General features: G+C 48.2%; 10 protein-coding genes across 10 annotated transcripts; 5 read left to right on the forward strand and 5 right to left on the reverse strand.

The window, feature by feature from the left end:
- Window positions 1-435: 435 nt before the first annotated feature.
- Window positions 436-1,773, forward strand: FTJAE_7167 (ribose-phosphate pyrophosphokinase 3; the record flags this gene model as incomplete). The annotated part of the gene is made up of 7 exons (XM_037353856.1): window positions 436-515; window positions 606-906; window positions 957-1,274; window positions 1,325-1,460; window positions 1,511-1,519; window positions 1,595-1,659; window positions 1,711-1,773. 7 exons carry the CDS (start codon window positions 436-438, stop codon window positions 1,771-1,773), a joined length of 972 nt encoding a protein of 323 aa, XP_037205772.1.
- Window positions 1,774-4,265: 2,492 nt separating this feature from the next.
- FTJAE_7168 (MON2 Peripheral membrane with a role in endocytosis and vacuole integrity) lies at window positions 4,266-9,578 on the forward strand (the record flags this gene model as incomplete). Its single annotated transcript, XM_037353857.1, has 4 exons — window positions 4,266-4,343; window positions 4,396-4,462; window positions 4,516-7,457; window positions 7,506-9,578. The coding sequence occupies 4 exons, from the start codon at window positions 4,266-4,268 to the stop codon at window positions 9,576-9,578; spliced, it is 5,160 nt and encodes a 1,719-aa protein (XP_037205773.1).
- A 224-nt stretch (window positions 9,579-9,802) lies between these two features.
- Window positions 9,803-10,979, forward strand: FTJAE_7169 (23S rRNA (-2 O)-methyltransferase; the record flags this gene model as incomplete). The annotated part of the gene is made up of 2 exons (XM_037353858.1): window positions 9,803-9,905; window positions 9,955-10,979. 2 exons carry the CDS (start codon window positions 9,803-9,805, stop codon window positions 10,977-10,979), a joined length of 1,128 nt encoding a protein of 375 aa, XP_037205774.1.
- A 100-nt stretch (window positions 10,980-11,079) lies between these two features.
- Window positions 11,080-11,706, reverse strand: FTJAE_7170 (gnat family protein n-acetyltransferase; the record flags this gene model as incomplete). The annotated part of the gene is made up of 2 exons (XM_037353860.1): window positions 11,080-11,417; window positions 11,475-11,706. The coding sequence occupies 2 exons, from the start codon at window positions 11,704-11,706 to the stop codon at window positions 11,080-11,082; spliced, it is 570 nt and encodes a 189-aa protein (XP_037205775.1).
- An 825-nt stretch (window positions 11,707-12,531) lies between these two features.
- On the reverse strand, window positions 12,532-13,242 carry FTJAE_7171 (siderophore biosynthesis; the record flags this gene model as incomplete). The annotated part of the gene is made up of 1 exon (XM_037353861.1): window positions 12,532-13,242. The coding sequence occupies one exon, from the start codon at window positions 13,240-13,242 to the stop codon at window positions 12,532-12,534; it is 711 nt and encodes a 236-aa protein (XP_037205776.1).
- An 845-nt stretch (window positions 13,243-14,087) lies between these two features.
- Window positions 14,088-15,553, reverse strand: FTJAE_7172 (uncharacterized protein; the record flags this gene model as incomplete). Its single annotated transcript, XM_037353862.1, has 2 exons — window positions 14,088-15,345; window positions 15,396-15,553. 2 exons carry the CDS (start codon window positions 15,551-15,553, stop codon window positions 14,088-14,090), a joined length of 1,416 nt encoding a protein of 471 aa, XP_037205777.1.
- A 601-nt stretch (window positions 15,554-16,154) lies between these two features.
- FTJAE_7173 (uncharacterized protein) lies at window positions 16,155-16,911 on the reverse strand (the record flags this gene model as incomplete). The annotated part of the gene is made up of 3 exons (XM_037353863.1): window positions 16,155-16,600; window positions 16,651-16,784; window positions 16,841-16,911. The coding sequence occupies 3 exons, from the start codon at window positions 16,909-16,911 to the stop codon at window positions 16,155-16,157; spliced, it is 651 nt and encodes a 216-aa protein (XP_037205778.1).
- A 1,091-nt stretch (window positions 16,912-18,002) lies between these two features.
- On the forward strand, window positions 18,003-19,078 carry FTJAE_7174 (NAD-dependent histone deacetylase; the record flags this gene model as incomplete). Its single annotated transcript, XM_037353864.1, has 3 exons — window positions 18,003-18,405; window positions 18,457-18,794; window positions 18,848-19,078. 3 exons carry the CDS (start codon window positions 18,003-18,005, stop codon window positions 19,076-19,078), a joined length of 972 nt encoding a protein of 323 aa, XP_037205779.1.
- Window positions 19,079-19,847: 769 nt separating this feature from the next.
- Window positions 19,848-20,888, forward strand: FTJAE_7175 (duf455 domain protein; the record flags this gene model as incomplete). The annotated part of the gene is made up of 1 exon (XM_037353865.1): window positions 19,848-20,888. The coding sequence occupies one exon, from the start codon at window positions 19,848-19,850 to the stop codon at window positions 20,886-20,888; it is 1,041 nt and encodes a 346-aa protein (XP_037205780.1).
- A 413-nt stretch (window positions 20,889-21,301) lies between these two features.
- Window positions 21,302-22,275, reverse strand: FTJAE_7176 (ubiquitin-conjugating enzyme E2 H; the record flags this gene model as incomplete). The annotated part of the gene is made up of 5 exons (XM_037353866.1): window positions 21,302-21,438; window positions 21,487-21,668; window positions 21,718-21,832; window positions 21,881-21,977; window positions 22,243-22,275. The coding sequence occupies 5 exons, from the start codon at window positions 22,273-22,275 to the stop codon at window positions 21,302-21,304; spliced, it is 564 nt and encodes a 187-aa protein (XP_037205781.1).
- Window positions 22,276-23,679: the final 1,404 nt, after the last annotated feature.

A 23,679-nucleotide genomic window follows, 5' to 3' on the forward strand; every position in this document is an offset into this window, starting at 1 on the left:
CTCGACACCTCAAGCCCATACCTACACATTTTAGAGTTCAGCCTCTGTGAATCTACTTCGAATTCAGGTCAATCAAAAGCGATCAAGACGACATCAATCACATGACCCAGCACCTTTAGCCTTTTGGTATACAAAGTATTCTAGCTCCCGACTGCTCCACAACTCGACACCCGAAGATGGAAAACTTTTGAACTGCCTTGTTGTTGACTTTTGATCTTAGTCAGAGGCTATTTGATCTTCCTTCTGGTTCCTAACAAAACAAACCTCGCCCTCTTTTGTGCATCACGTTCAGCCTTATCCCCGGCGTTGATCATCGAACTGAATCACATACCAACCTGAACTTCCCGATCCTGACCGAGGCGCTGTGCTCACGGTTATTTATTCCTCGCCGCCAAAAATTCTTCGCCCCGCTCTTTTCTCTTCCCTTCTTTGACAATGTTGGACCAAATGGCGAACGAAATCAAACTCATCTCGGGGAGCTCCCACCCGGAGATCAGTGCCAAGGTCGCCAGTCGGTATGTTATCCTCATTTTGCGCTCCTCACGCAATCTCTGGCGGTGACGCTGCACCTGTAAATGAGGGTTCAAGTCGCTGATATATCTCAGACTCGGCATTGATATCGCAAACACTATGAGCTTGAACTACTCCAACCGAGAGACTAGTGTTTCTATCGGAGAGTCTGTTCGTGACGAGGATGTGTTTATTCTTCAGTCTACTGCTCCTGGAGATGTCAACGATGGCCTCATGGAGTTGCTCATCATGATTCATGCTTGTCGAACTGCCTCGGCCAGACGGATCACTGCTGTTATTCCCAGCTTTCCTTATGCGCGACAGGACAAGAAGGACAAGTCACGAGCTCCCATCAGTGCCAAGCTCATTGCAAACATGCTCCAGGTTTCTGGTTGCGTACGTGTTTCACTAACATGATGTTTGACAACCTACTGACCATGACTCAGAACCATGTTATCACAATGGATCTTCACGCCTCGCAAATTCAGGGCTTCTTCAACGTCCCTGTGGACAACCTCTACGCTGAACCCTCCGTCCTCCGCTGGATCCGCGAGAACCTCAGTGTCGACAACTGCGTCATCGTTTCTCCGGATGCCGGTGGAGCCAAGCGTGCGACATCTCTTGCTGACCGCCTGAACACCGGTTTCGCTCTCATCCACAAGGAGCGACCCCGACCTAACGTTGTTGGTCGCATGGTTCTTGTCGGTGATGTCAGTGACAAGGTCGCCATTCTTGTTGACGACATGGCCGACACCTGTGGCACTGTAAGCTATGCGTAACCTTTTGTAAGTGACACAGGCTAACCTCAATATAGCTCGCCAAGGCTGCTGCCACCGTTAATGAGCACGGCGCCAGGGAGGTGTATGCGATTGTTACTCACGGTATTTTGAGTGGTAAGGCCATCGATACCATTAACAACTCATGCCTCTCTGGTCTCGTTGTCACCAACAGTAAGTAACCCGGCATGTTCATCTCAAGGACCTTTGCTAACCTTTCCTAGCTGTTCCTTGTAAGCTTTGAACCTGGTTTTGTGCATGCGCTTCTGCGCGTGTTGCGTGCTCACGCGGTTTGCTAACTTCAATAGTGGGTGACAAGATTGAGCGATGCCCCAAGCTCAAGGTCATTGATGTCTCCGGAACACTTGCTGAGGTACGTTGCATCACATATGTGGGTGCATCGTGATACTGACCAAACACTCAGGCTATTCGACGAACTCACAACGGAGAATCCGTCTCTTACCTCTTCAACAACGTCCCCGTTTAAAGTCCTTAGATACTAGAAAGCAAGGTGAAAAAACAAGGTTATGGAGTTGGTAGGTTCGGTCGTTTCGATGAAGCCGCAGTTGCGAACTAACAGCCAGCAAGCGGCGTCCTTCTATTAGAACTGAGGCTTGGGCCAAGTCGGATTTTCAGTCATTTGGGTAAAACTTTCAAAACCCACAAAAAGAGATTTGCTAGACTATATGTTGCACGAATTCGCTAGAAGCTGGATCCTATGTTCAGATGATGCATGTGCGATGTTGGCTCCACGCACATGCAGTTCTGTTCCGCACGAACTTGGATTGATCGCAGGTTTCCTTCTGTTCAATCATTTAGTAGTACGTATGAGTTGAGTTTTAGTATTCAATCGATCCATCGACTTGAATCATGATACTGAGTAAAGAACTACAAGTAAAGAATCTCAAGATTTAGCTATTTAAGGGTTCTTGCGGGATGCTTCACGGGCCTACTAGTGTCTTGAGACAAAATTACTTTGAGGCGATAGATATGGAAGGTATCCGTGTTGACGAGGAAGTCCAATTGTAAGCCTTAGCTATACCAACGTATCATCAATACCCTCACAGCGAGGCAGCTGCTTCACTTCGTGAGTTATCCCGCCCATCCCAGGTATTTATATATATTTATATAAAATTCTATACGTATTAGGCATTCGATTGTAGTGGAAATAAGGGACCAGCAATCAATGTAATAATTTGTATACCCTAGCTTTATGTCCACACTGCACCAGCGTATGTATTACCAGTGCCCTTCCCAGTGAGATAGCTAGGTACTTCACTTCCAGAGTATCCCCTCCTGACCCGACATTCGCCGAGCTGCGCGCTCAGCACGAATCTCATTCTGTTTATCAATACTCCAGAATTTAGACTGCTGCTTACGACTTTTTGCGGCTCTTTTCTCTTTTTTCATCGCTGCTCTGATTTCGGGGTCTGCTCGATATGGGATCGGCTCTGTAGAAATCATCCTCAAGGTGCTAATCATGGCATGACCTTGATTATCGCTGCCCCTAGCCGTTAGAAGGAGTGAAGCTCTCAATGTGAAGTTTGCATCATTCCCACCACTATGTAAATTATTTAAAGGGCAGTTAAGAGAAGTCAATACTTCCCGTAAGGGATAACCTGGACCCCCGAAAACCTCATTAGTGATACTGGCAGTATCAATAATCTCAGCGCTCAATGATGGTAAATCAAACCCCAATCGAGCTAATATCCGTAACTCAACTTTGACATTGTGACCAACGAGAATAATAGGTCGATCTCTCGGAATGATTGACTGGATATTCTTTAGTATTTTGGTTGGGTTGATTATCATTGACTGCCCGAAAAGAAACTTCTTCGAGGCCTTGGAGATATACGACGGTGATCCCGTCACCAGGTTATATGTCGATATGATATTCTTTTTGTCCTGCAGCGCAAAAAGGTCCTTGATATTGAGAATTGCGATGCCCACTTGACTATCATCACTTTGAGAAAATCCACCCATTAAATTGTCGGTCTTCTCGAAGTCGATTGATAGTATAACGGTATCAGTATCAGCGCCTCCGCTGTATCCGGAACGATCGCTGTCGAGTCCGAGCGCTCTAAGTAAGATCTGGAGCCCATGTTTGGAGACTGTCGGTCGTACTCGAGGCCGGGTGTCCGGAGCCATGATGGAATGCGCTGGCTTGTTGGAGAGATTATAGGCTCAAGTCGATGGATATTATAATGCCTTTGACTTTCTGGGCCGGCTGCACACTACACTGCAGCAGGCACTTATTTATACACCTTTGGAGTCAGTCATCAGGATATCTAGCTTTTCAGCCAAAAGCAAGATATCAGCAAACAGAGGGTAATGAGTAGATTGCCTATATGTATTTACCGGTCCTTTTTACCTTTGTGCCTTGGGGCTGAAGCCTCTTTTATTAACCTCTTAACCTTATCACAGCTCTTCAATGAGGAACTCCTCGTGATCAGTCATTGGTATGTGTGAGTTACGTGCCCGAATTTGTACACACCGTTCTCCGGGAATCCGAGAGGTGCTTTAGTAAAACTTATCTATCGAGTCATGGGATTTGTTGAGCTTCTTGGAGATTGTGTTTGATAGAGATGCTTGAACCGCCGCTCAAATTGGAATAGTAGCGAACTATCAGTGCTCAAAAGGCAATTGCACTATATTTCGTAAAACTACATAGGATAAGAGAACAACAAACCATATGAAAATAAAATAAAAAATTCTAACAAGATTCTGAAGAAGTCATGATGAAGGCGCATCTTTGCATGATTGCAAGGGTCGCTCTTCCAAGGCCCCACGTGAATAGCAGGCGGTGAGTAATTCTGCCGCCTCATCTACAAGGGACACATCACTGCCTACGAGCATCAACGCAGCGCAAGGGGTGATACATCATCGAACAACAAGAGAATTCGGGCTCTTCGGTTGCATGGACCTGCAGAGAACTCACATGCTCTGTTCTGAGCCGAGAACTTGCGCGGATTTCCCAAGATGACGACGCAACTCCTTGCCACGGAGCTGGCCAATCTCATCCAGGAGAGCAAGAGGAAACACAATGATTTGCGACAAGTGAGCCGCTTTATTCATCAATGTGAAGAGTATCAGCTTATGATGATTACAGGCCGCGGAGAAATCGTTAGAAGAGCTGAAGAACTTGAGAAATCCTTCTGAACAAACAGCGCCTGAAGGTCCGCAAGCTACCCCCTGTTAGTCCATGGAAGCTATATCTGACTCGAGGCAGAGCTATCTCAAAAGCCCAACTTTGTCAACCCATTCATTATCGCATGTGGTACCAAAAACGCCAAATTTACCGCCATCGCTATTGTCTGTCTTCAACGTCTCATCGTTGCGCAAGCTCTTCCGCGATCAAAGCTGAACCAAGTGTTGGAGGCCTTGATGCAAGCAACCTCAGCTGGTCTGGATGTGCAGCTCAAGATCTTGCAAGCGCTGCCCTCACTTGTTCAAAATTATGCATCAGATCTTAAAGGAAACTTGTTGGTGACGACACTCAACATTTGCTTTACTCTCCAAAGTAGCAAAAATGCCATTGTGAACCATACATCAGCAGCGACGCTACAGCAACTGGTCGTGTCTGTATTCGACAAAGTTGTCGCCGAAGACAAGAAAGCAGGCGATACACCTACGGCAAATGATGCCGAATATTCAGAAAACCATCCTGCAGCTACCGATGCCTACCGTATTTTTAACGACCTGTGCCTAATGACTGAAAACCAGAGACCAGAATTCATCCGCGTTTCGGGACTTCCACAGACTTTCGGCCTGGAACTCATTGAGTCCGTCATCACAAATCATGCCACCGTCTTCAGTAACCACCCCGAGCAGGCTCAGATTTTACGAAGCAGAGTAATGCCACTCCTCATTGGGGCCTTGAAGGGGAAACCGAACTTCGCGACCACGGTACGCCTGGTGCGCATTCTGTACACTATGCTGCGTAGGCACATCGGCATATTGCCATCGGAATGCGGTGAGGCGTTGACTGTACTGACGCACATTCTCGATCAAGATGAAACCGTCTGGAAGAGAGCGCTGTGCATGGAAGTTTTCCGTGGAATATTTGCGGATCATGCCTTGCTCAGGCGAATCTACGCAATGTTTGATGCTAAAGAGGGAGAGAAAGATGTTCTCAAGCCCTTGATCGCTACCTTCGTGCGCTTAAGCACAGAAAAGCCTGCTGTAATTGGACTGGGCCATTCATCGTCACTCCCTACAACTAGCTCAAGCACAAATGGCTCTTCTGAGCAAGCCATTGCTGAAGCGAGTGGCATGACAGGTCTCATGACAGGGCCGGTTGGTGCAGAGACGACAACAACGGGTATCAGCACCCAATTCAGCTCCGTCCGCGTTCCTTGTATTGATCAGCTCGATAAGACGGAGGCACCTAGTATACCAGAGTCGTATCTCTACAGCCTGGTGTTAGCTTGTATATCGTCTCTATCTGACGGTCTAGCCAAGTTCATACTGCCTCTTACAGTCCCAAATGAGACAAGAAATCGAAAACGAACCTCTCGGCAAGAATTTGGTCGGGACTCACCTGCACCGCCGTCTGAGCAAGAGAGTACTCCGCCCAGAGGGAAGATGGAAAGGTCGGCATCTTTTAAGAAGAATCCAGTTCCACTGAACCCCCTTTCCTTAGATGACCATCCTCTCCATTCCGAAGTTAAGATCTGTGCTACAATCGTTGAGGAGTGCTGGCCTGCGATACTTGCGACCTGTTCTACCTTCTTATATGCTGCACTCGATTCAGAATATTATCATGGGCTAGTCCGTGCCTTCCAACGATTTGCTCATGTGGCTGGACTGTTACAGTTATCGACTCCTCGGGATGCTTTCCTTACAACTTTGGGCAAAGCTGCCGTCCCACCTAATGTCCTCACAGCTTGTGTCAATGCTGGCCAACCTCGACCACAAACACCAAGCACACCAACCGATGGCAGTCTCTTTAGCAACGCCCGGGGCCTTCTGAGCGTGGATAGCCTGACGCCCACCACCCCTACAGCCGACAAAGGACGACAGGCCTCATTTGATGTTTCTGTCGCTTCTTTAAATACTCGAAACTTGCTATGCCTTCGGGCACTGCTGAACTTGGGCATAGCACTTGGTCCAACTTTGGCTGGAGCTTGGAGTATCATTCTGGAGACACTTCAACAGGCCGACTTTGTCCTTTTCGTAAGCGGAAAGTCTCCTGGCAGGACACCAACCATGAACCGAGGACCAGATGCAGGCGGTGACAGTGAAGCTGCAACGTTGATGGTCAACTTCGGCTCCGAGGTTCGTGCGGTCGAAACAGCGGCATCCAGACTAATCGAGAGCACGGTTGACTTTCCCAATGAGTCATTCCTGAAAGTGGTAGCGGCTGTCTGTAGTTTGCTGACACAGAAGCCTGTTGAGCAGCCTGAGACCACCACTCAGCCGCAGTCACCGTCTGATGGTCAACAGCTCAAGGCTCCTGTCGTACAGGGCCGTAGATTTTCTGGCCAGCAGATGAGTTCTGGGTCAACTCAAGAAGATCAATTTGCACTCGCTAAGCTTGGCGAGCTTGCCACAATAAACATTGAGAGATTATTGGAGTACAGTCCAGAAGAATCTGGTTGGGACGTGTTGACTAATGAGCTGATTGACACTCTCACCTCTTCGTCTATGAACTCATCTGTCCGAACCAGGGCAGCAGACATTCTCGTGAAACTGGTTCTGGAGGCTGCTAATGTCACATCTTCCCTGCCTGAGGAGGCTCGTGGTGAGATTCAGCTCCAATTCTTTGAGGCCCTCCGTAGGTCGCTCGCACCTCTCCTGAAAGGTGACCGAGAGGTTTCTCTTGCCAGCCATTCAACAGATATCGATATTCACAAAATCATCCTCGATGGTCTTCAAAGCATCATTGAGGGCAATGGAGAGACATTAGTCAAGGGCTGGGACATAGCCTTTGAGATTATTGGCACCATCTTTATCACCAGGGAATTCGATCCAGCTTACCGCCGTGGCTCAGTGGCCAACCCCATTCTTCTCGACACCCGATCAGCAAGACTTATTAGGTCTTCTTTCAACTCTCTCCAACTCATCTGCTCAGACTTTCTAGCGTCGTTACCAAACTCATGCTTCTTGATCCTGGTGGACAATCTGTACAAGTTCTGCTCACAAGATGATGATCTCAACATTGCTTTGACTGTAAGTTGCTAATAACTTTATGAGGATAATGAGACTAATTCTTCTTAGACGGTGACGTTTTTCTGGGTGCTGTCAGACTTTCTCTCAGCGAAGAATGAGTCACTCGCCATTACTGCAGATATGATGCAAAACACTGAGCTTCCTGACCTAGAAAAGATGGCGGCTGATCATGGCCATAAGAGCTCTGATGCAGCATTGTGGATGTTGCTTCTGCTGCGACTAACCAATGTCACCACTGATGACAGGCTTGAGCTTCGCAATAGTGCAATTCAGACTTTGCTCAGGATCTTTGATGCCTACGGTGATCGACTCAGCCCTGAGTCTTGGTCGATATGTGTCAAGTCTGTTGTCTTTAAGCTCTTGTCATCGATTGAGCAGGAAATCAAAGTTCTACAGTCGGATGAAGAAGAGGATGCTCAGGACAGTGACCGGGCTGAGTGGACTGAAACTGCCGTTGTTGTTCTCAACGGTATCTCCAGCCTCCTCGCCAATTACCTTGATATTCTGACAGGCCACCCCTCATTCGATCACTTATGGCAAGAGTTACTTTCCCATCTCACTACCCTACTCGACTTTCAAGTCCTTGATATCAACACCGCAACCTTCAAAGCGCTTGCTCATATTTTGTCTCAGACGAACACTGATGGCAAGTCTGTCTTCGGCAAGACAGCGATCGACAGCGCATGGGATTTGTGGGCAAGAGGAGTTCCGACCTCCAAGCCTGTTGATGAAAAGGCGGAAGACAACCAGAATTGTCTCATTGCATACGTATCTGCCTTGACAGAGATCTATCGACTTGTACAGGAAGATCTTGAAGTTAAACGAGTTGGCAGAATTCTGACACTCCTTCGAGAGACTTTGGACGAAGCCTCAGTTGGCAATTACGTCCAGGATATTGAATATGTGACACCGTTACAGGCACATATTCTTGAAGCTGTTCAAATGATTCGAACGGATATTGAAGGAGTGCCATCTGCCATGATTACTCAAGTTGCGGATTTTCTGGTCTTGCCATTTATGCAGGCCAACTTCTCAAAGCCAGGACCTAAACGTACTTACATTGCGCTGTCAAAGGCGAGCATGAAGACACTCGAGAAGCTTATTCTTGAGCACTCGAAGGACTTAGACATCTACCGCAGCAACTCCTTCTCCGAGGCTTTGAAGGCTTTGTGCAAGCCCATTGAGTTAAAATACGGTTTCCCTACGATAACGAAATCGACACAACCGTGGAGGTTAGCTACATCTACAGCGCTTATCATCTTAGAAGTGACCTTGTCACAGATCACGAGCCTCGAGCTGCCAAACGAAGTTGTCCAGAATATCTGGACCACGATAGTCGCCATCGCTGATGGTATCATGAGCGCGGATTGCAGTGTTGCTCCTCCAGGTACCGACTTCGCAGGCGACGAAGAGTTCGATATTGCATCTTTCCACAAGCTACGAGAACTAATTATTCCCGCACTTGGAGCCGCAGCTGTTTCTGAAAAGGCTCGCAAGGCTTATGCTGAAAGCCTTTTCAAGACTTCAGTAATTCATGCCCCCTCGCCAGATGAAGAGTCGATCATCAACGGCACACACGAAAAGGGTTTATCAGCCCTCTATGCTCCCCGCGTAGGACGAACAGTAACAGTGTTACCGACCAAGCGCGCGAAGATGGCTTATGTCGCTTGTGAAGTACTGTTTGGTTTGGTTGCAGCTAAAGATGAACCAACGATTGTCATTCAACCTCCAACACCCAAATCACCAGATCCAAGGCATAGTCAGTTTGCCGAGTCCCCTGTAACTCTCCACACTCGGATTGCCAGCACAGCTGCACCATTCCTTATTCTTCGGTGCGCGTTGACACTGAGGGCTTACATCGCTGATCAACCTCTACGAGGCAAGATGCCCCAACCCCTGAGCCAACGAAGGGAATTACTGTGGATTCTACAGAAGCTGGTCGAGCTGAAGAGTGATAAGAACGCCATTCCAGAATTGGATAATATTGAGAGTGATGAGAGGAAGCATTTGCTGAGATTATATCCTCTTATTGTACGAGCATCTGGTGTAGTTGGTGACGAGAAGGTTGGTAGCCTTTTGAGAGAGGCTTTGGAGGTTGTAGGAGATGAACTGGGTTTTTAGCGATAGACTCTTGTTCAGACACGAAGATTATGTATTTATTAATTAGACAGCGTTACCTGTGGAAGTAGACAGCCAAATGAATAGCAAACTTGAGTTCCTAAGCCAATCCCGTCTGATGGAGGGGTACTCTCTAGAGGCACCCCACCAACCCACCATCTTCAACGCGGGGCACGAAATTCAGATTCAAAAAAATTCAATCTCGACAACCAAGATACATCGACACAATGGGAAAGTCCTCAAAAGATAAACGCGACGCGTACTACCGACTCGCCAAAGAGCAGGGATGGCGTGCTCGAAGTGCCTTTAAGCTTCTGCAATTGGACGAGGGTAGGTCACTTCTAAGACCAAGCAATTCTCTTTAGCTAACCTCCTTCAGAATTCGACCTGTTCGCCGATGTCACTCGAGTCGTCGACCTCTGCGCTGCACCTGGAAGTTGGTCGCAAGTACTATCACGCGTATTGATTAAGGGCGAAAAGTTCGGAAGGGCTGCTTGGCAGGATAAGGAAGCCAAGTTTCGACAACAGATGCTGGGAATTCTACCCAAGGACAACGACGGCGAACAAACAACGGAAATAGAGCAGATTCAGGAGGAGAAACAAGCTGCTCCAAAGCCTAGAGAAGATGTCAAGATTGTGTCGATCGATTTGCAACCTATTTCACCACTTGCGGGTATTACAACACTTCGAGCCGATATCACACACCCTGCGACAGTCCCTCTGCTACTCTCAGCTCTTGATCCTTCTTATGATCCCAAGACTGCTGGCACCCAGGCCTCGCACCCAGTTGATCTCGTCCTGAGCGATGGAGCTCCTGACGTGACAGGTCTTCATGACCTCGATATCTACGTCCAGTCTCAGCTACTCTTCGCCGCCCTGAACCTGGCCCTCTGTGTCCTCAAGCCCGGCGGCAAGTTCGTCGCCAAGATCTTCCGCGGAAGAAACGTCGATGTTCTCTACGCCCAACTCAAGATCTTCTTTGAGAAGGTCATCGTCGCCAAGCCCCGTAGCAGTCGCGCAAGCAGTGTGGAAGCTTTCATCGTATGCATCAACTTCCAGCCTCCTGCCGGTTTCCGCGCCAGTCTCGAGGAGCCTCTCGGAGTTGGTTCACGATTGGATGACATGCTCAAGAAGAAGGGTGATGATAATATGCAGGACTCAGCGATAAAGGATCAAGGTGTCGTAGAAATGGAGGTTTACGACGAGACGATCGAGGACACGGAGAGAAGCACTCGATGGGTTGCACCGTTCATTGCCTGTGGAGATCTATCCGCCTTTGACTCCGATGCATCATATCAGCTCCCTGAGGACTACGTCTCTCTAGATCCCGTCCAGCCCCCCATTGCTCCCCCGTACAAACGCGCCATTGAGACGCGAGCCGCCATGTCCGGATCACAGCGCTAAACAGATTTTTCCAAATTCCCACAAACAGTATGAATAACCCAGCAAGAGATTTCTGAGTATATGCATCGCTAGATAACAAAAACACAAAAGCAAACGCATATCAATGCTTGGGTGTGGGCTTCTCGGCTGGACCGGCCATCTCGAGCATTACTAGCCCGGCTGATGGTCCCTTTTCAAACTCTTGGGCGCCTAACTCCCTTTGATAAAGACGAGCTGCGGCTTGGTCGTGCGTCATGAGGAGGAGGCCACGCATGTGCTTCCATTCGTCGACTATCTCTTTGAGAGCCTTCATCAGCCATGATGCTAAGCCTCGCCGCTGGAATTCCTCGAGGACAAATACGTCTGTGAGATAGGCCAACGTTACATAGTCGGTAACTACACGAGCAAAGCCAACCATCTTATGCGGAGAGCCATCTTTGGGTTGAGCGATGCCGTTCCCTGTGTCACGCTTAGCAAAGGGAGAAGTAGAGATTTGTTGCAATTCAGTTGACTTACTCTTCATCTCTTCGGCAGTCTGGGGAGTATAGTAGACCGCCAGAGTCAAGCAGTTATCCAGTACTCTTTGGAGTTGTCCTTGCGGCAAGGGGCTGCTCCACCAATTGTTGTCGAGGGACTTGTTGAAAGTTTGGGGACACAGATAGGACTTGTCGTTTGTGAGGAAGAAGTTATCGCGGTACCAGAACCGGGGAGCACCCTCAGCCTGGTTCAAAGAGTCGTGGGAGCCCATATTGATGAATATACGAGTTGACGATATTGCCTTGAAGTTGCGAGAGTTTGGTGTTTCGTGAGGGTTCCCGAGGGCTTGGGTTGAGTCGGCAGGATACAGAAGACGGTCACACAGCTTGAATCGAGAGCAGACAGGACTTTTGTGTTACTCAATGGGCAAGGATCGCGACAATGATGTAGTCGTCAGCACAAAGGGTGTACGGCTAGCGGCGGCTTCCTTGGCGGGGAAATCAGGGCGTGTGATCGTGAGTTTAGTCAACGATGTTTGACTTGAGAGAAACGGTTGGTTCAACAAAAGGTCATGTGGTGACGGGTAGATAAGACTCGAGGCTTGTGGAGGGAACGACAAAGAATCTGGGGTAGAACAAACAAAGTCAAGGTCTTGCTGATCGAGTCCTCGATGCTTGTGAATGAACAACTCTACGAACTACTATGAAATCATGGCTCCGTGTCATGTTCTGCTGACATCTTATATGCATCTCATAAAGCAAGGCACAGATCGAACGTATCTGTATCTACATTATTCACGTAAGGCTAAGACGCCCATTGAATACTAAATCTTGTCATTTTACACCGCGTATTGGTTGGTGGACCTATCAGCTTCAACGCCCTATTGCTCGTCGTGGTGGAACCCCGGGATCTACGGCGGAGGCGGGGGGAGGGTGACTACGCCCGTCACGGGAGGTCGGCGGAATTTGAGGGCAGGCGGAATAGGATAGGTTGTAGATGGGTAAAGGCGGCCGAGGGAGGCATGTATAAATAGGCAAGCATATCCGAGATGGTCTATATTTTCTACAAGACTAGATCCAGGTTCTTATCTATATATCTAGAGGATTCCGGCGTACATGGCGGCGCCGGCGAGAGCGAGGAAGGCTCCGGCTGTGGGCATGACGGCACCGGCGGTGGAAACGGTAGAGGCCGGGGTAGCAGCGGCGTCAGTCTCGGAGCTGGAGTCGGAGTGCGAACCGGAGTGAGAATCGGGTCCGGAGGCAGAAGCGGAACCGGTCTCGGCTCCGGAGGAAGCAGAGGGAGTTGCATGAGTAGCAAGAGTGGTGATGGTCTTTGTATCCTTGGCCTTATCGGTCGAAGTCTTTTCATCATCCTTGCTCTCAGTCTCAGACTCAGTCTCGGTCTCAGCCGCGGTAGTTGAAGCACTCTCCTCAGTCTCGGTAGTAGGCGCAGCAGTGATAGTAGCAGACTCGCTCACATCCTCCTCGGTGCTCGTGGGAGAAGAATCACCAGTCTCTTCAGGAACAGCACCACCGAGAGTCTTGGGGTTGATGAAGAGAGGAGAGTAGGTCGCGGTGCCGACGTAGCCAGGGCACCCGGGAACAGTGGTCTTGGGGGGAGCTCGGCCACCGCCACAGTCGAGAAAGTCGCACAGCTCGCCCGTGTCAGGGACGTACCAGATTCGAGACGCGTACATTCCATTGGCGTTGCTGAGAACCGTGTCGTAGCTGGTGCATCCTGCAAGATCGGTCTTGGCCAGGGCTGGGACAGCGGCGATGAGAGCCGCAGTGAGAAACTTGGCGGCCATGATTAACGAGTGTATAGAATTAAATTATCAGGTAGTTGAGTCTTAACGAGTGACTGTGATTCAATGAATGAATACTCTATCTTCCCTCTCGTCTCTTTCTTTCCTGTTCAAAGGGGTGAGACAACCCTTTTAAAGCGTCCCTCAGACTCTGGCCCTACAAGGCTAGTGACCTATTCCCGGCGTTAATCACCAGCACGGTCCCATCGCCAAGCGAAACAGCGGCCGACTCGGCCCTGAGATGCCGGGAATTAGGGACTGACAACGAATTGTAGGCCTGGTCTTACTGGAATCGCGCTATAATGTCTGGTGTTAGAGTGGGTGGGCTCATTTCCGTCAGCGATCCCATGTTCGGATGTTTCTGCTTTGGGTTGAGGGATTCTCGCTTCGATTGTTTAGCAGGCCATGCTTAATTTTTAAATGCGATAAAATGGAAGCGAATGCCTCCTTGTTGGCCGCTTATTATACGCTCTCAGGAGTTTTGTTGGTTAGCTCGTAGTTTTCTTACTTGAATGTGCTTCAGTTGAGATAACTTTAGAATAGACTGAAACTGAAACCACTAACAATATCGACCCGTTGGTCTAGTCTGTGACACGCATCACTCTTCTGTCATCCTATTCGGTACCAAGGGATCCGTACAGTAGTTAGGTACGGTTTTGCTCTTTGTCCATTGTTATATATCATAAATAAATGGGTATACGACGTCGAGGTCTTGATTGGCCTATGGACTTCAAGTTATTCTCGGCTGGAATAGAAATTGCAGTGGCTCTGCCTTTTCACATCAATGTTCTATTAATGACATCCAACCTACCATAGCGTAGGGTCGGTTGGCATCTATCAAACACTTCTCAGTCCGAGGCCGCGACGCTAGAACCCTCCAACTTGTCACACAACTTCTCAATCGCCAAGTCACGATCTTGGACCACTCTCGTTGCCTCATCAAGTCTCCCAGCACGCTTGAGAACTTTGCAGTAGAAATCCAACGAGTTCACAGTCCAGTCAGACCATTTCCCAAAGACCTCCATACTCACCACCACAGATCTCAGTGCTGACTCAATGGCGCCCTCTGCCCCCTTTTCCGCTTCATCAATCCTTGATATCAGCATATACAGTGAAGGCATCATCCTCTCGCTCTTATACTCAACATCTTTGATCTCTTCTGCCGTTCTACGTGCCTCCGCATAGTTTCCAGATTCCAAGTATGCATCTGCCAGTTGCATCTTGAGATTGATATGGTCCTTGCATCGATGTAGGTTCTGTAACTCGGCAGCCAACACAAGTCCACGGCCCAAAGTAGCGACCTCTTCGGGACTCATGAGCTTATAGCGGAGAAGTCGCCAGATGGTATCAGACATCATGTCTTGTATGATTGGATAGACCTTGCCGAGAGATTCGTAGATCATGTTGATGTATGCAAGAATAATCGACTTGGCATGGCCCACTATACCCGTCGGTCCTAGCTGCAGCATGACTTGGAGGAGCAGACGAAGTGGGTGTGAAGATCCAGCCCATGGGAGGGTCTCTGAGACATTGTATAGAGAGTTCAAAAGCCATTGGGCCACGCCTGGCCGACTTGTAGCGAAGAAGAGAACCGATGTATATATGAAAGTGAATATCAATGGGTCTTGGCGCTGGAGTTGTTCGTGGGACTGCTTAATGAAGTGCTGTAGGAACCTAGTTGCTTCGCCCTCCTTTTCTTCTCTCAAAGCCAGAGATGCTGACGAGACCGAGCTACACCAAGCTGGAACATTGTCCTCGTTCTTGAAGCCGCTCTTAGCGTCTCTTGGCCATTTATTGTCCTCTGACGATCCTCTAACGTAGGTATTGAGGAGATGGAAGCGATATTCTTGGGTAAGGAGATCGGCTGGTGGTGCAAGTGACACCCCTGGGGCAGTAATGGTGAGTGGTGTCTTGCCGATTAGTGGCTGAAGAAGAGTTTCTAGAAGCTCTCGACGTTTCTCCTCTGGCTGTCTACGATAGTACTCTTTGAGCTTATTGGTTTCCGTCTGACTACTGCCAGTGATGTGCACGCATGCCACACTGCGGCTTTTCGTCATGTTCTTTTTGAGGTTCCATTCTGTAAAGCGTAGCTTATACATCTTCTCACTGTGTACTATCATTAGAGGCGGTCATCTACTTACAGTATCCATACTCACGTAGCACGGAAGCCATACTCCTGACGCATATGTGACATGAGTCTAGGTAACGACATGTTCCGCTTGAGGTATAACTCAGTGATCGTCTCACGATAATGATCCCAATCTTTAGCTGATGGGACCGCCAAGCGAACACGAGTAGTACTAGCGGGTTCCATGACGACAAAATGTAAGGGCAGAATTATGTCTGGAATAGTAAACTGATATGGTTGCCTTGTCTAATGTACAAAGAGTCCCTGCATGGAAGTCTCCCCCTCTTTGACCCAGATGATGAGGCTGAAAATGAGTTGGTGCGGCACACGCGCGGGAGGCGTAGGACTCTCAGCTGTACAAAAGGTCTCTGCATTCATATTGACCAATAGCGTCTAATGCATGTGTGACTGGTTTCCATGTCTGCATGAAGCTATTCACTGAAGGATTAGCTCGTGGTGTGCGTGCCCCTGATTGGCGTAAATGGTAACAAGGCTCGGGCAGACGGCTTCACTTTACCACACCTCTACTTTACAACCCTCTGGGAGCAAGAAATAAACTTAACAAAATATATCCTAAACCTCACAAGGCGACTGCAGTTGCAGTTGATAATCTTGGATATACAATTAACGAAAATAATCACAACAGTGGTATCAGATACGACATAAAGGGACAAGTTCAGGCTATTCTCCATTGGCTCTTACAGACTCAGGCTAACTTTGGGCCTCGAAAACTGGCCAGTGGCTCACAAGATCCCCAAATATCCACGGTTGCTATCTTCCACCCTCCTTATGCACGTCGAGCCCATGCTTTGAATGCATCCTTAGTCAAGTCCGTACCGGCAGGATTGCACATAACCGCGCCATCATCAAACACCACAAAGTATGACCGATCATTCTCAAGGTTCAGACCCAGGATCCGAATGCTAGGCATGGTCCTGATAGACTGCTCTAGACTCCCGTAGTTACCACGGAGGTTCCACTGTCTGTATCCGGACTCCTTCTGGGCCACGTATGAGCCTTCGGTTCCTAGCCAGACATACTTGACGCCATCGCTGTTTGGGTCTGCGTTCTCGACGAACTCATCAGCTGCGTCTGGCAGATTCCAGAAGGTGCGGCCGCTTTGGGTTCGCATGAAGTAGTAGCCGTCACTCCCGAGAGACACAAACTCGGGGGTGTCGCCATCAAGAGAGTCGAGTGCTCTGTCGAGGCCACCGTAGCTGGAAAGAGACCAAGCTGTGAACTGTGAGTCAAGTGATGGAAAATTCAGGAATATATAATCTTACACCATGTGAATCTTTCGGTTCTTTCGTTGTAGTACTTGGTGAAGTAACAGTCGTCTTCACCAATTGCCACGAAAGCATGATGGACTCCTGGAGGGTGCTGGAACGCTTTGGCGAACTCCCTGTCCGAAGCACCACTTGACCAGATCAGCATCATAGAAACGAGTCTCTAGCTAAAGAGGGAGTTTCTTACCTTAGGTTTCGTCCATAGGGACCGCAAAGAAAGTAGTTGTTACCAACCAAACTGACATTGGACTCTGGCATGTTTATTTCTGGGCTCGTAGTGGAACAATATTTGAAAGTTGTAAGTTAAAGCGATTGTGGGTCAGTCTCTCGAGGGAGACTTTTTGTCTGTATTTATAATTAATCGGCCATGTTGGATGTGATATCTCCTTACCAGGTTTCTTGAGGCGCCATTGCCTCCTGGCGAACCAGTTTGCATCCAGGCCACAAGATAGTCACAATAATGCACTTTTAACCTCGGTATATATTCTCCCGTAAGGAGTGTCCTACATGTAGTGGTGGTGTTAAGGAGAGAGCTGAGTGGCCTCCCTAGGCGACTTGGATGCATGAGGTGATATCACCCGCATAGGCTCATTTTCTGTCCATGCATGTCTTGAAAGTTCTATTCCATTTCTGGATGGCCTTTACAGGCTAAATAGACGTTCAGGTTTTATTGAGAGCCTCAAGTTGATCCTTGATCCTTTGCTTGTCCTTGAGTCGCCTCCTGATACAGGCAATACTAGAGACAGACGCGAAGGGAGATCAGGTGCGGGTTGAACATGGGTGATAACCACCTTGGGATTGGATTATATATATATGTATGTATATATATATGTGTAGTCAAGGATTATCAAAGTCATAGTGTTCGCCTTAACTCTTGGGGGATCCTCCCATGGGCTCGCCTCGGCTGGTCCGTATGGACGTAGATGATGACCTAGCAACGTTTAGTCAAGCAATTATTATACAAGAATTAAATCGAACGAAACAAACAAATATACCATCTGTTATTAACTATATATAACTATACTGGCTCAAGCCTCATTTAGAGAGTCAATTGTAGTGTGTCTTGGTTGAGACATGATGCATCCAATGTTAGCAACCTAAAGTCAATAAGCCAATCAGCACATCTCATGATAGGCAACATCAACAACCATTCGATATTTCATCGCAATAATATATCTTTGAACAAGGTTGAGCCACAGGCAGAATTTATCTTTGTTGCCTACTCCACGATCCAATCACATCTCTCGGCGAGTGACGCAACCTCACATTGGAGAAGCAACCTACAGATAATCCTTGCAGTGATACTCAACTCCTCTCCAGCATTTAAGCTTATCCACAACCACCATATCATGAGACTTCTCAGACCAACACCACGTCTCTCTGCTATCTTCTCTTCAAAACCAGCAACTTCGAATTTTCGCTTCTTCACAGCAATGGCTCCTCACAACGACGTGGGCGCCTTTCACGAAGCTCTCCGCTCGAGTAAGCGTATCTTAGCGCTCTGTGGAGCTGGTCTCTCAGCATCATCTGGCCTACCAACTTTCCGAGGCGCTGGCGGTCTTTGGCGCAATCATGATGCTACGTCTTTAGCTACCATGAGCGCTTTCAAGAATGATCCAGGTCTTGTGTGGTTGTTTTACAACTATAGACGTCATATGTGCTTGCGCGCGGAGCCGAATCCAGCGCATTATGCTCTTGCGGCGCTGGCTGAGAAGAACAAGGACTTTTTATGTCTTACACAAAATGTCGACAGTACGTGTCTATCTCCCCTCTGTGTCACATCAGAGTTGCTAACATCCTCAGATCTTTCTCAGCAAGCGGGCCATCCACAGGATCAACTCCGTACTCTTCATGGCTCTCTCTTCGACATCAAGTGCACCAACTGCGATTGGATTCAACGAGGCAACTATGACGATCCATTCTGTCCTGCCCTCGCACCAGCTTCAGTCGATGTAGAGCCAGGCAAACCATTTCCTCTTCTAGACGCCTCTCAACCTCTGGACCCAATCTCACCAGATGACATTCCCAAGTGCCCTCAGTGCAAGACTGGCTTTCAAAGACCGGGTGTTGTGTGGTTTGGTGAAAATCTGGACGAAGTTATGATGATGGGTATCACGAACTGGCTTCTGAAAGACAAAGTGGTGAGTTGAACTTGACAATGGGCAATTTTCAGAAACTGACTAATTATATACAGGACTTGATGCTTGTCATTGGCACCTCAGCTCAAGTTTACCCTGCTGCTGGCTACATCGATAAAGCCAAGCGTAAAGGCGCACGTATCGCGGTTATCAATCCTGAGGCTGAAAATGAGGAAGAGATGTACAAGGTCAAGCCTGGTGATTTTGCATTTGGCAAGGATGCGGCAGAATATCTACCTATACTCTTGGAGCCTGTTATTGGCAAGCTTGAGACGGATAAGAAGTGAAGGTCTTTGCTTAGGAAGCTGATCTTTATACAATGCAAGAGAAGCACATATTAAGATGTTTAATTGTCTTTGATGGACAAGTAGATGATCCCATGAGGTTGATTGTACCATGCTACAATATGAAGATTCTCTTATAATTGATCCTAATGTGATCTAAACCGAACGTAACATTCTCTAGGTGTCATAACCGTAAACGTGTTTTTGTTGCATTCTACAGGATACTGTAGATATTTGAACATTGTACCTTGCTATCCTCAAGATGTACAGTAATATTACACTTTAGGCAACATTTGAACCCTACTCAAGAATTCAATAATATATCTCTATTTGAGCACACACTTTCCGTATCCCTAATACTAGATTTTCTTTATTCTTATCTTCATTTTCATCCAAGTTGGACTTTGACACGAACTGCGGTAAGGTTCGGGTTTTAAAAGAGGCCTCAGCCCCCAGGCCACAAAGGTAAAGGACACCAATAAACACATACGGGCAATATACTCGTCACCCTCACAATCGCCTAAGATCTTGCTTTTGGCTGAAAAGCTAGATGTTCTGATGACTGACTCCAAAGGTGTATAAATAAGTGGCTGCTGACACGAACAAGGGAGTGACGCTGGTCAACTTACACCAAAACACAACCCCCACTGAAAGGTGACGTACCTACCACTATAACAAACATCACCCCTCCATCCACCATCCATCTCTTTCAACACCAAATCTTCCTCCCTCCACCAACCAAAGGCCCCGAGCCTCAAAAACCACCGCCAAAATGCAGGGCTTCAACATGGGCCGCTACGTCCCGCCAGACGTAGAAGGCACCACATCCGGCAACCGTCTTCACAACAAACACCCCCTCGGCGCACGCGCCTCAAAACCCGGCTCCCTCACCGTCCGCTTCGAGCTTCCCTTCGCCGTCTGGTGCAACACCTGTCCCAAGCCTACAATAATTGGACAGGGCGTTCGCTTCAACGCCGCGAAGCGCCGCGTGGGGAGTTACTTTTCAACGCCGATCTGGAGTTTCAAGTTTCGTCATGCGGACTGCGGAGGGGAGATCGAGATTCGCACGGATCCGAAGAATACGGCGTATGTTGTTACGGAGGGCGGTGCGAAGAGGGATACGGGAGAGGATGTACAGCGCGAAGGAGATGCGGTTATCATGACGGATCAGGAGAGGGAGGCGCTGAGAAATAATGCATTTTCGAGCTTGGAAAAGACTATTGAGGATAGGGAGCAGCTGAAGCGCGCGACTCTACGGATAGACGATCTTTTGGAGGCATCTGCGAAACATTGGAATGATCCATATACGCAGAATCAGAAGCTACGGAAGGCATTCAGAGCAGGGCGCAAAGAGCGAGAGCGTGACGCGGCAGCTACAGGGGCTCTTCAAGATCGCATGAGTCTTGGCATAGATATTGTTCCTGGGACAGAGGAAGATGCTCGCCGTGCGGCTCTTGTCGACTTTGGACCTGTGGTTGATGATGGCAGAGATCGAGCATTGTCTAAACCCTTATTCCAGACTGAAGGGAGCAAGAAGAAACCACTGGACTCGAAGAGCGGAAGCAAGCTGAAGGCTGATAAGGAGGTTTCAAAACGCAAAGATGCGCTGGTGTCGGAACTTATGGGCAATACTCGGGCCTCCAAGGATCCTTTCCTGATCGACAAACGACATGCGACGAAAGGACCGGCCAGGCTGCCAGGCGTGAAACGGAAGAGATCACCACAAGAAGCAGAGTTAGATAATTTGGAGCCAAGACCCAAGGCGCAGGCGCCCGCTTCGCCAGCAGGCCTGGTTGACTACGACTCCGATTAAGCATTTCACTATAGGCGCTGGCTTTTTAGAATAATTATAGATATGATACCCGGGCTCAGCCCAATTTATTGATTTAATATTCAAACCCTGTCCTGCTGCTGTGCATCTTTGGCAAAGAGCGAAAAGCCAACCATCGCGTCCAGACTGCTTTCGAGGTCCTGACGTCCAGTCCCATCACCAGCAATCATGACATCCAGTTGGGGCTGTTTCGTTCGACCGCCCTCCGATGAGCACAAGCGAAGCTTTGTGTGCAACATGTCAAACTAATGCCAAGAAACAAATTCGATCCGAGTCCAAGCCTGCGCGAGGTTACTGCAACTCCGTCCAATGATAGCCCTAAATCCGTGCCTCGGTCCCATGACGCCATATGTGAATCGAAACGCTCGCCCAAGTGAATGCGCTTGTAGACGGGCTTATACATCGTCCATCTGTCCTGCAGGCTCTTCATCGTCGTCTCCGAAACTGGCCACTGAGGAGAGTTCGTCATCGTCTTCGCTTTCGGCTCCGGCTTCGTCTGCTGCCTCCTTGGACGCATATTTCTGGACGTATTCTACTGTCATGAGTATTTTGTCTGATTCAAGGATTTATGCACACGCACCTTTGACCTTGGCATCATAGCTCTTTGGTTCTCGAATCAATAAGGCCGCTGCCTCGCCATTGAGAGGGTCGGTAGGGTTGGGGTATCGCAGGAGTTGAGGAAGGAAAACCTCGAAAATATTGATCATGTCGAACATGGGCGACCAAGTCTGGTTAATAACATCGAGACAAACCGAACCGGACCTGAACCATTAGCCATAGTTCAAATCAAACGGAGGTATATATTTCGTACAGCTCGTCGATGTTTGGGTGAAAGATTCGGTTGACGAAGCCAATGCTAGGGGACTTGTAAGGGTAGGTGTCGGGAAGTTCGACATGAACCTTCCACATTCCGCCCTCAAATGGAGCTTCGTAATGTCAGTTATTGTTCGGACGTTACGCTTCGGTAAACATACTCTCAGCTGGTCCTTTGAAGCGAACAAAGAATTCTTGCCTAAGAGGATCGGTCAGAAAATAGATCGGAGTCGGTAAAAGTGGAATTGGAAGCTTACACTATTTCATGTTAGCAAAGTGAACGTTAGTGTTGTAGCCAAGTCTTACTGTTGTCATTAACAAGTGTAACTTCGTAGTCACTCATAAGCCTATTGGTGTCAGTGTCATCGTAGCAACGGTGGCTTGTATTGAGTTTCATACATCCTGTAATCATGTTAGCAATACCACAAGCGAGAGGGCAAAGACGACAGCGCACTTCATGACCTTGTTGAAAATTATTGTTAGTCAAAGTTCCTTCGCAGTTTGGGAAGACGGTAGAACTCACATCAGTCTCGATTCTGCGGCGTGGGCTACTCATGATGGCGGTTGATGTTGTTTCCGAATGTGGGGTTATGAAGGTATCCAAAGAGCTCCGGGGCCGGCGCGATAGGCGATACTCGAGAGGAAGACGTTAAGAAGAGGCAGAGGAGCTGAGCTGAACTGAACTTTGTGTGAGAGAAATAGTGTGCAGTTGAAAGATGTTGGATGGGAGAAGCTCAAATATGCTAGAGGCAGGTGAAGATGAAGTTGAGTCAAGCGCAACCCGGGGGTGCCAAGTCACGAGGATATGATGTGTACGAGCGTGATAAGCCGCTGCAAACGCAACACGGCAGGTGCCGGCTGGTCCCTCAGGGTGTTAGTGTTATCGATAAGGCACTAAGCTGCCGCAATGGGGAGATCGACATACAAGTAGCACGTCACGAGCATGAGCATGACACAGCATGAAACAACGAATCGAGACTGAAACGATGCAACTCGGTTGAGTCGTCCTTTTTCTTCGAATCAAGTTTTAGTGGCCTCAATTCCAATACCGGTATAAAGGTGGCACATTCTGAATTAAGCTTTGAGCTTCTTTCTTGTGGTGCAGCTATGAGATTCCGAGCCTCTGCTTGACAGTCAGTTTCCGACGTTTTATAGGTACTTGTGTTTATAAGCATTGAATATTTTAATTCAAGTTACCTAGTTCCTATTTAGGTGAGTATATTCGTGAAAATGCGAATGGCGATGGTTGATTAGCATCAGCAACTGGGTGCCAACATCTCGATGCATATTCATAGCGACACAAGGCAAATAGAGTTGTAGGACCGGCCGGAACCATTATCGCGGCGGTAACCTAGGAATAACATGAAGCGGCTTTACACAAAGTCGCTGCTATTGGGAAAACATTACATGACAAGACATGCATACAGATACTTGCCGGGCTACTACTTCTTATGGATATTATGGTCCCTCGGCTCGCATGCGTATTCGGATCTACATTCATCACAACTTCATGAGAACCCCTCCATTTCCAAATCCTCGGTACAAGTACCCAGCCAGCCTCAACCAAAGCCGTTACACTTCCCCCACTAGACTACACCTCCATCTCGGCACAGCCAGTAACAACCTCGGCTTCCGAATACATTCGATGACTTTTTGTAACTTTCCGTGACCTCAGTATTTGGAGTGAACAATGTAATCGAGTAAAGTTTAGGGTATAATTCAGTAGCCCAGAATATACCTGTATATGAGATGGCGGCTCAACATCAACGGATCTTCGGTCATTCGGGCCATTCGCATGCCCTGAAAGGACTAGCCTAAATTAAATTTCACTTCGAGAACCCCAAAATGTTACTGCGTGGGGCGCAGACCAGGGGTGCTGAGAAAAAACACCAAGATACTCAAATATACAACGTAGGGTTCATCATGGTTCATACATGAATAAAACCTTTGCTTTCCCCGA

The sequence above is a fragment of the Fusarium tjaetaba genome (genome assembly GCF_013396195.1).
Source record: "Fusarium tjaetaba strain NRRL 66243 chromosome Unknown NRRL66243_c0000141, whole genome shotgun sequence".
Taxonomy (NCBI): domain Eukaryota; kingdom Fungi; phylum Ascomycota; class Sordariomycetes; order Hypocreales; family Nectriaceae; genus Fusarium; species Fusarium tjaetaba.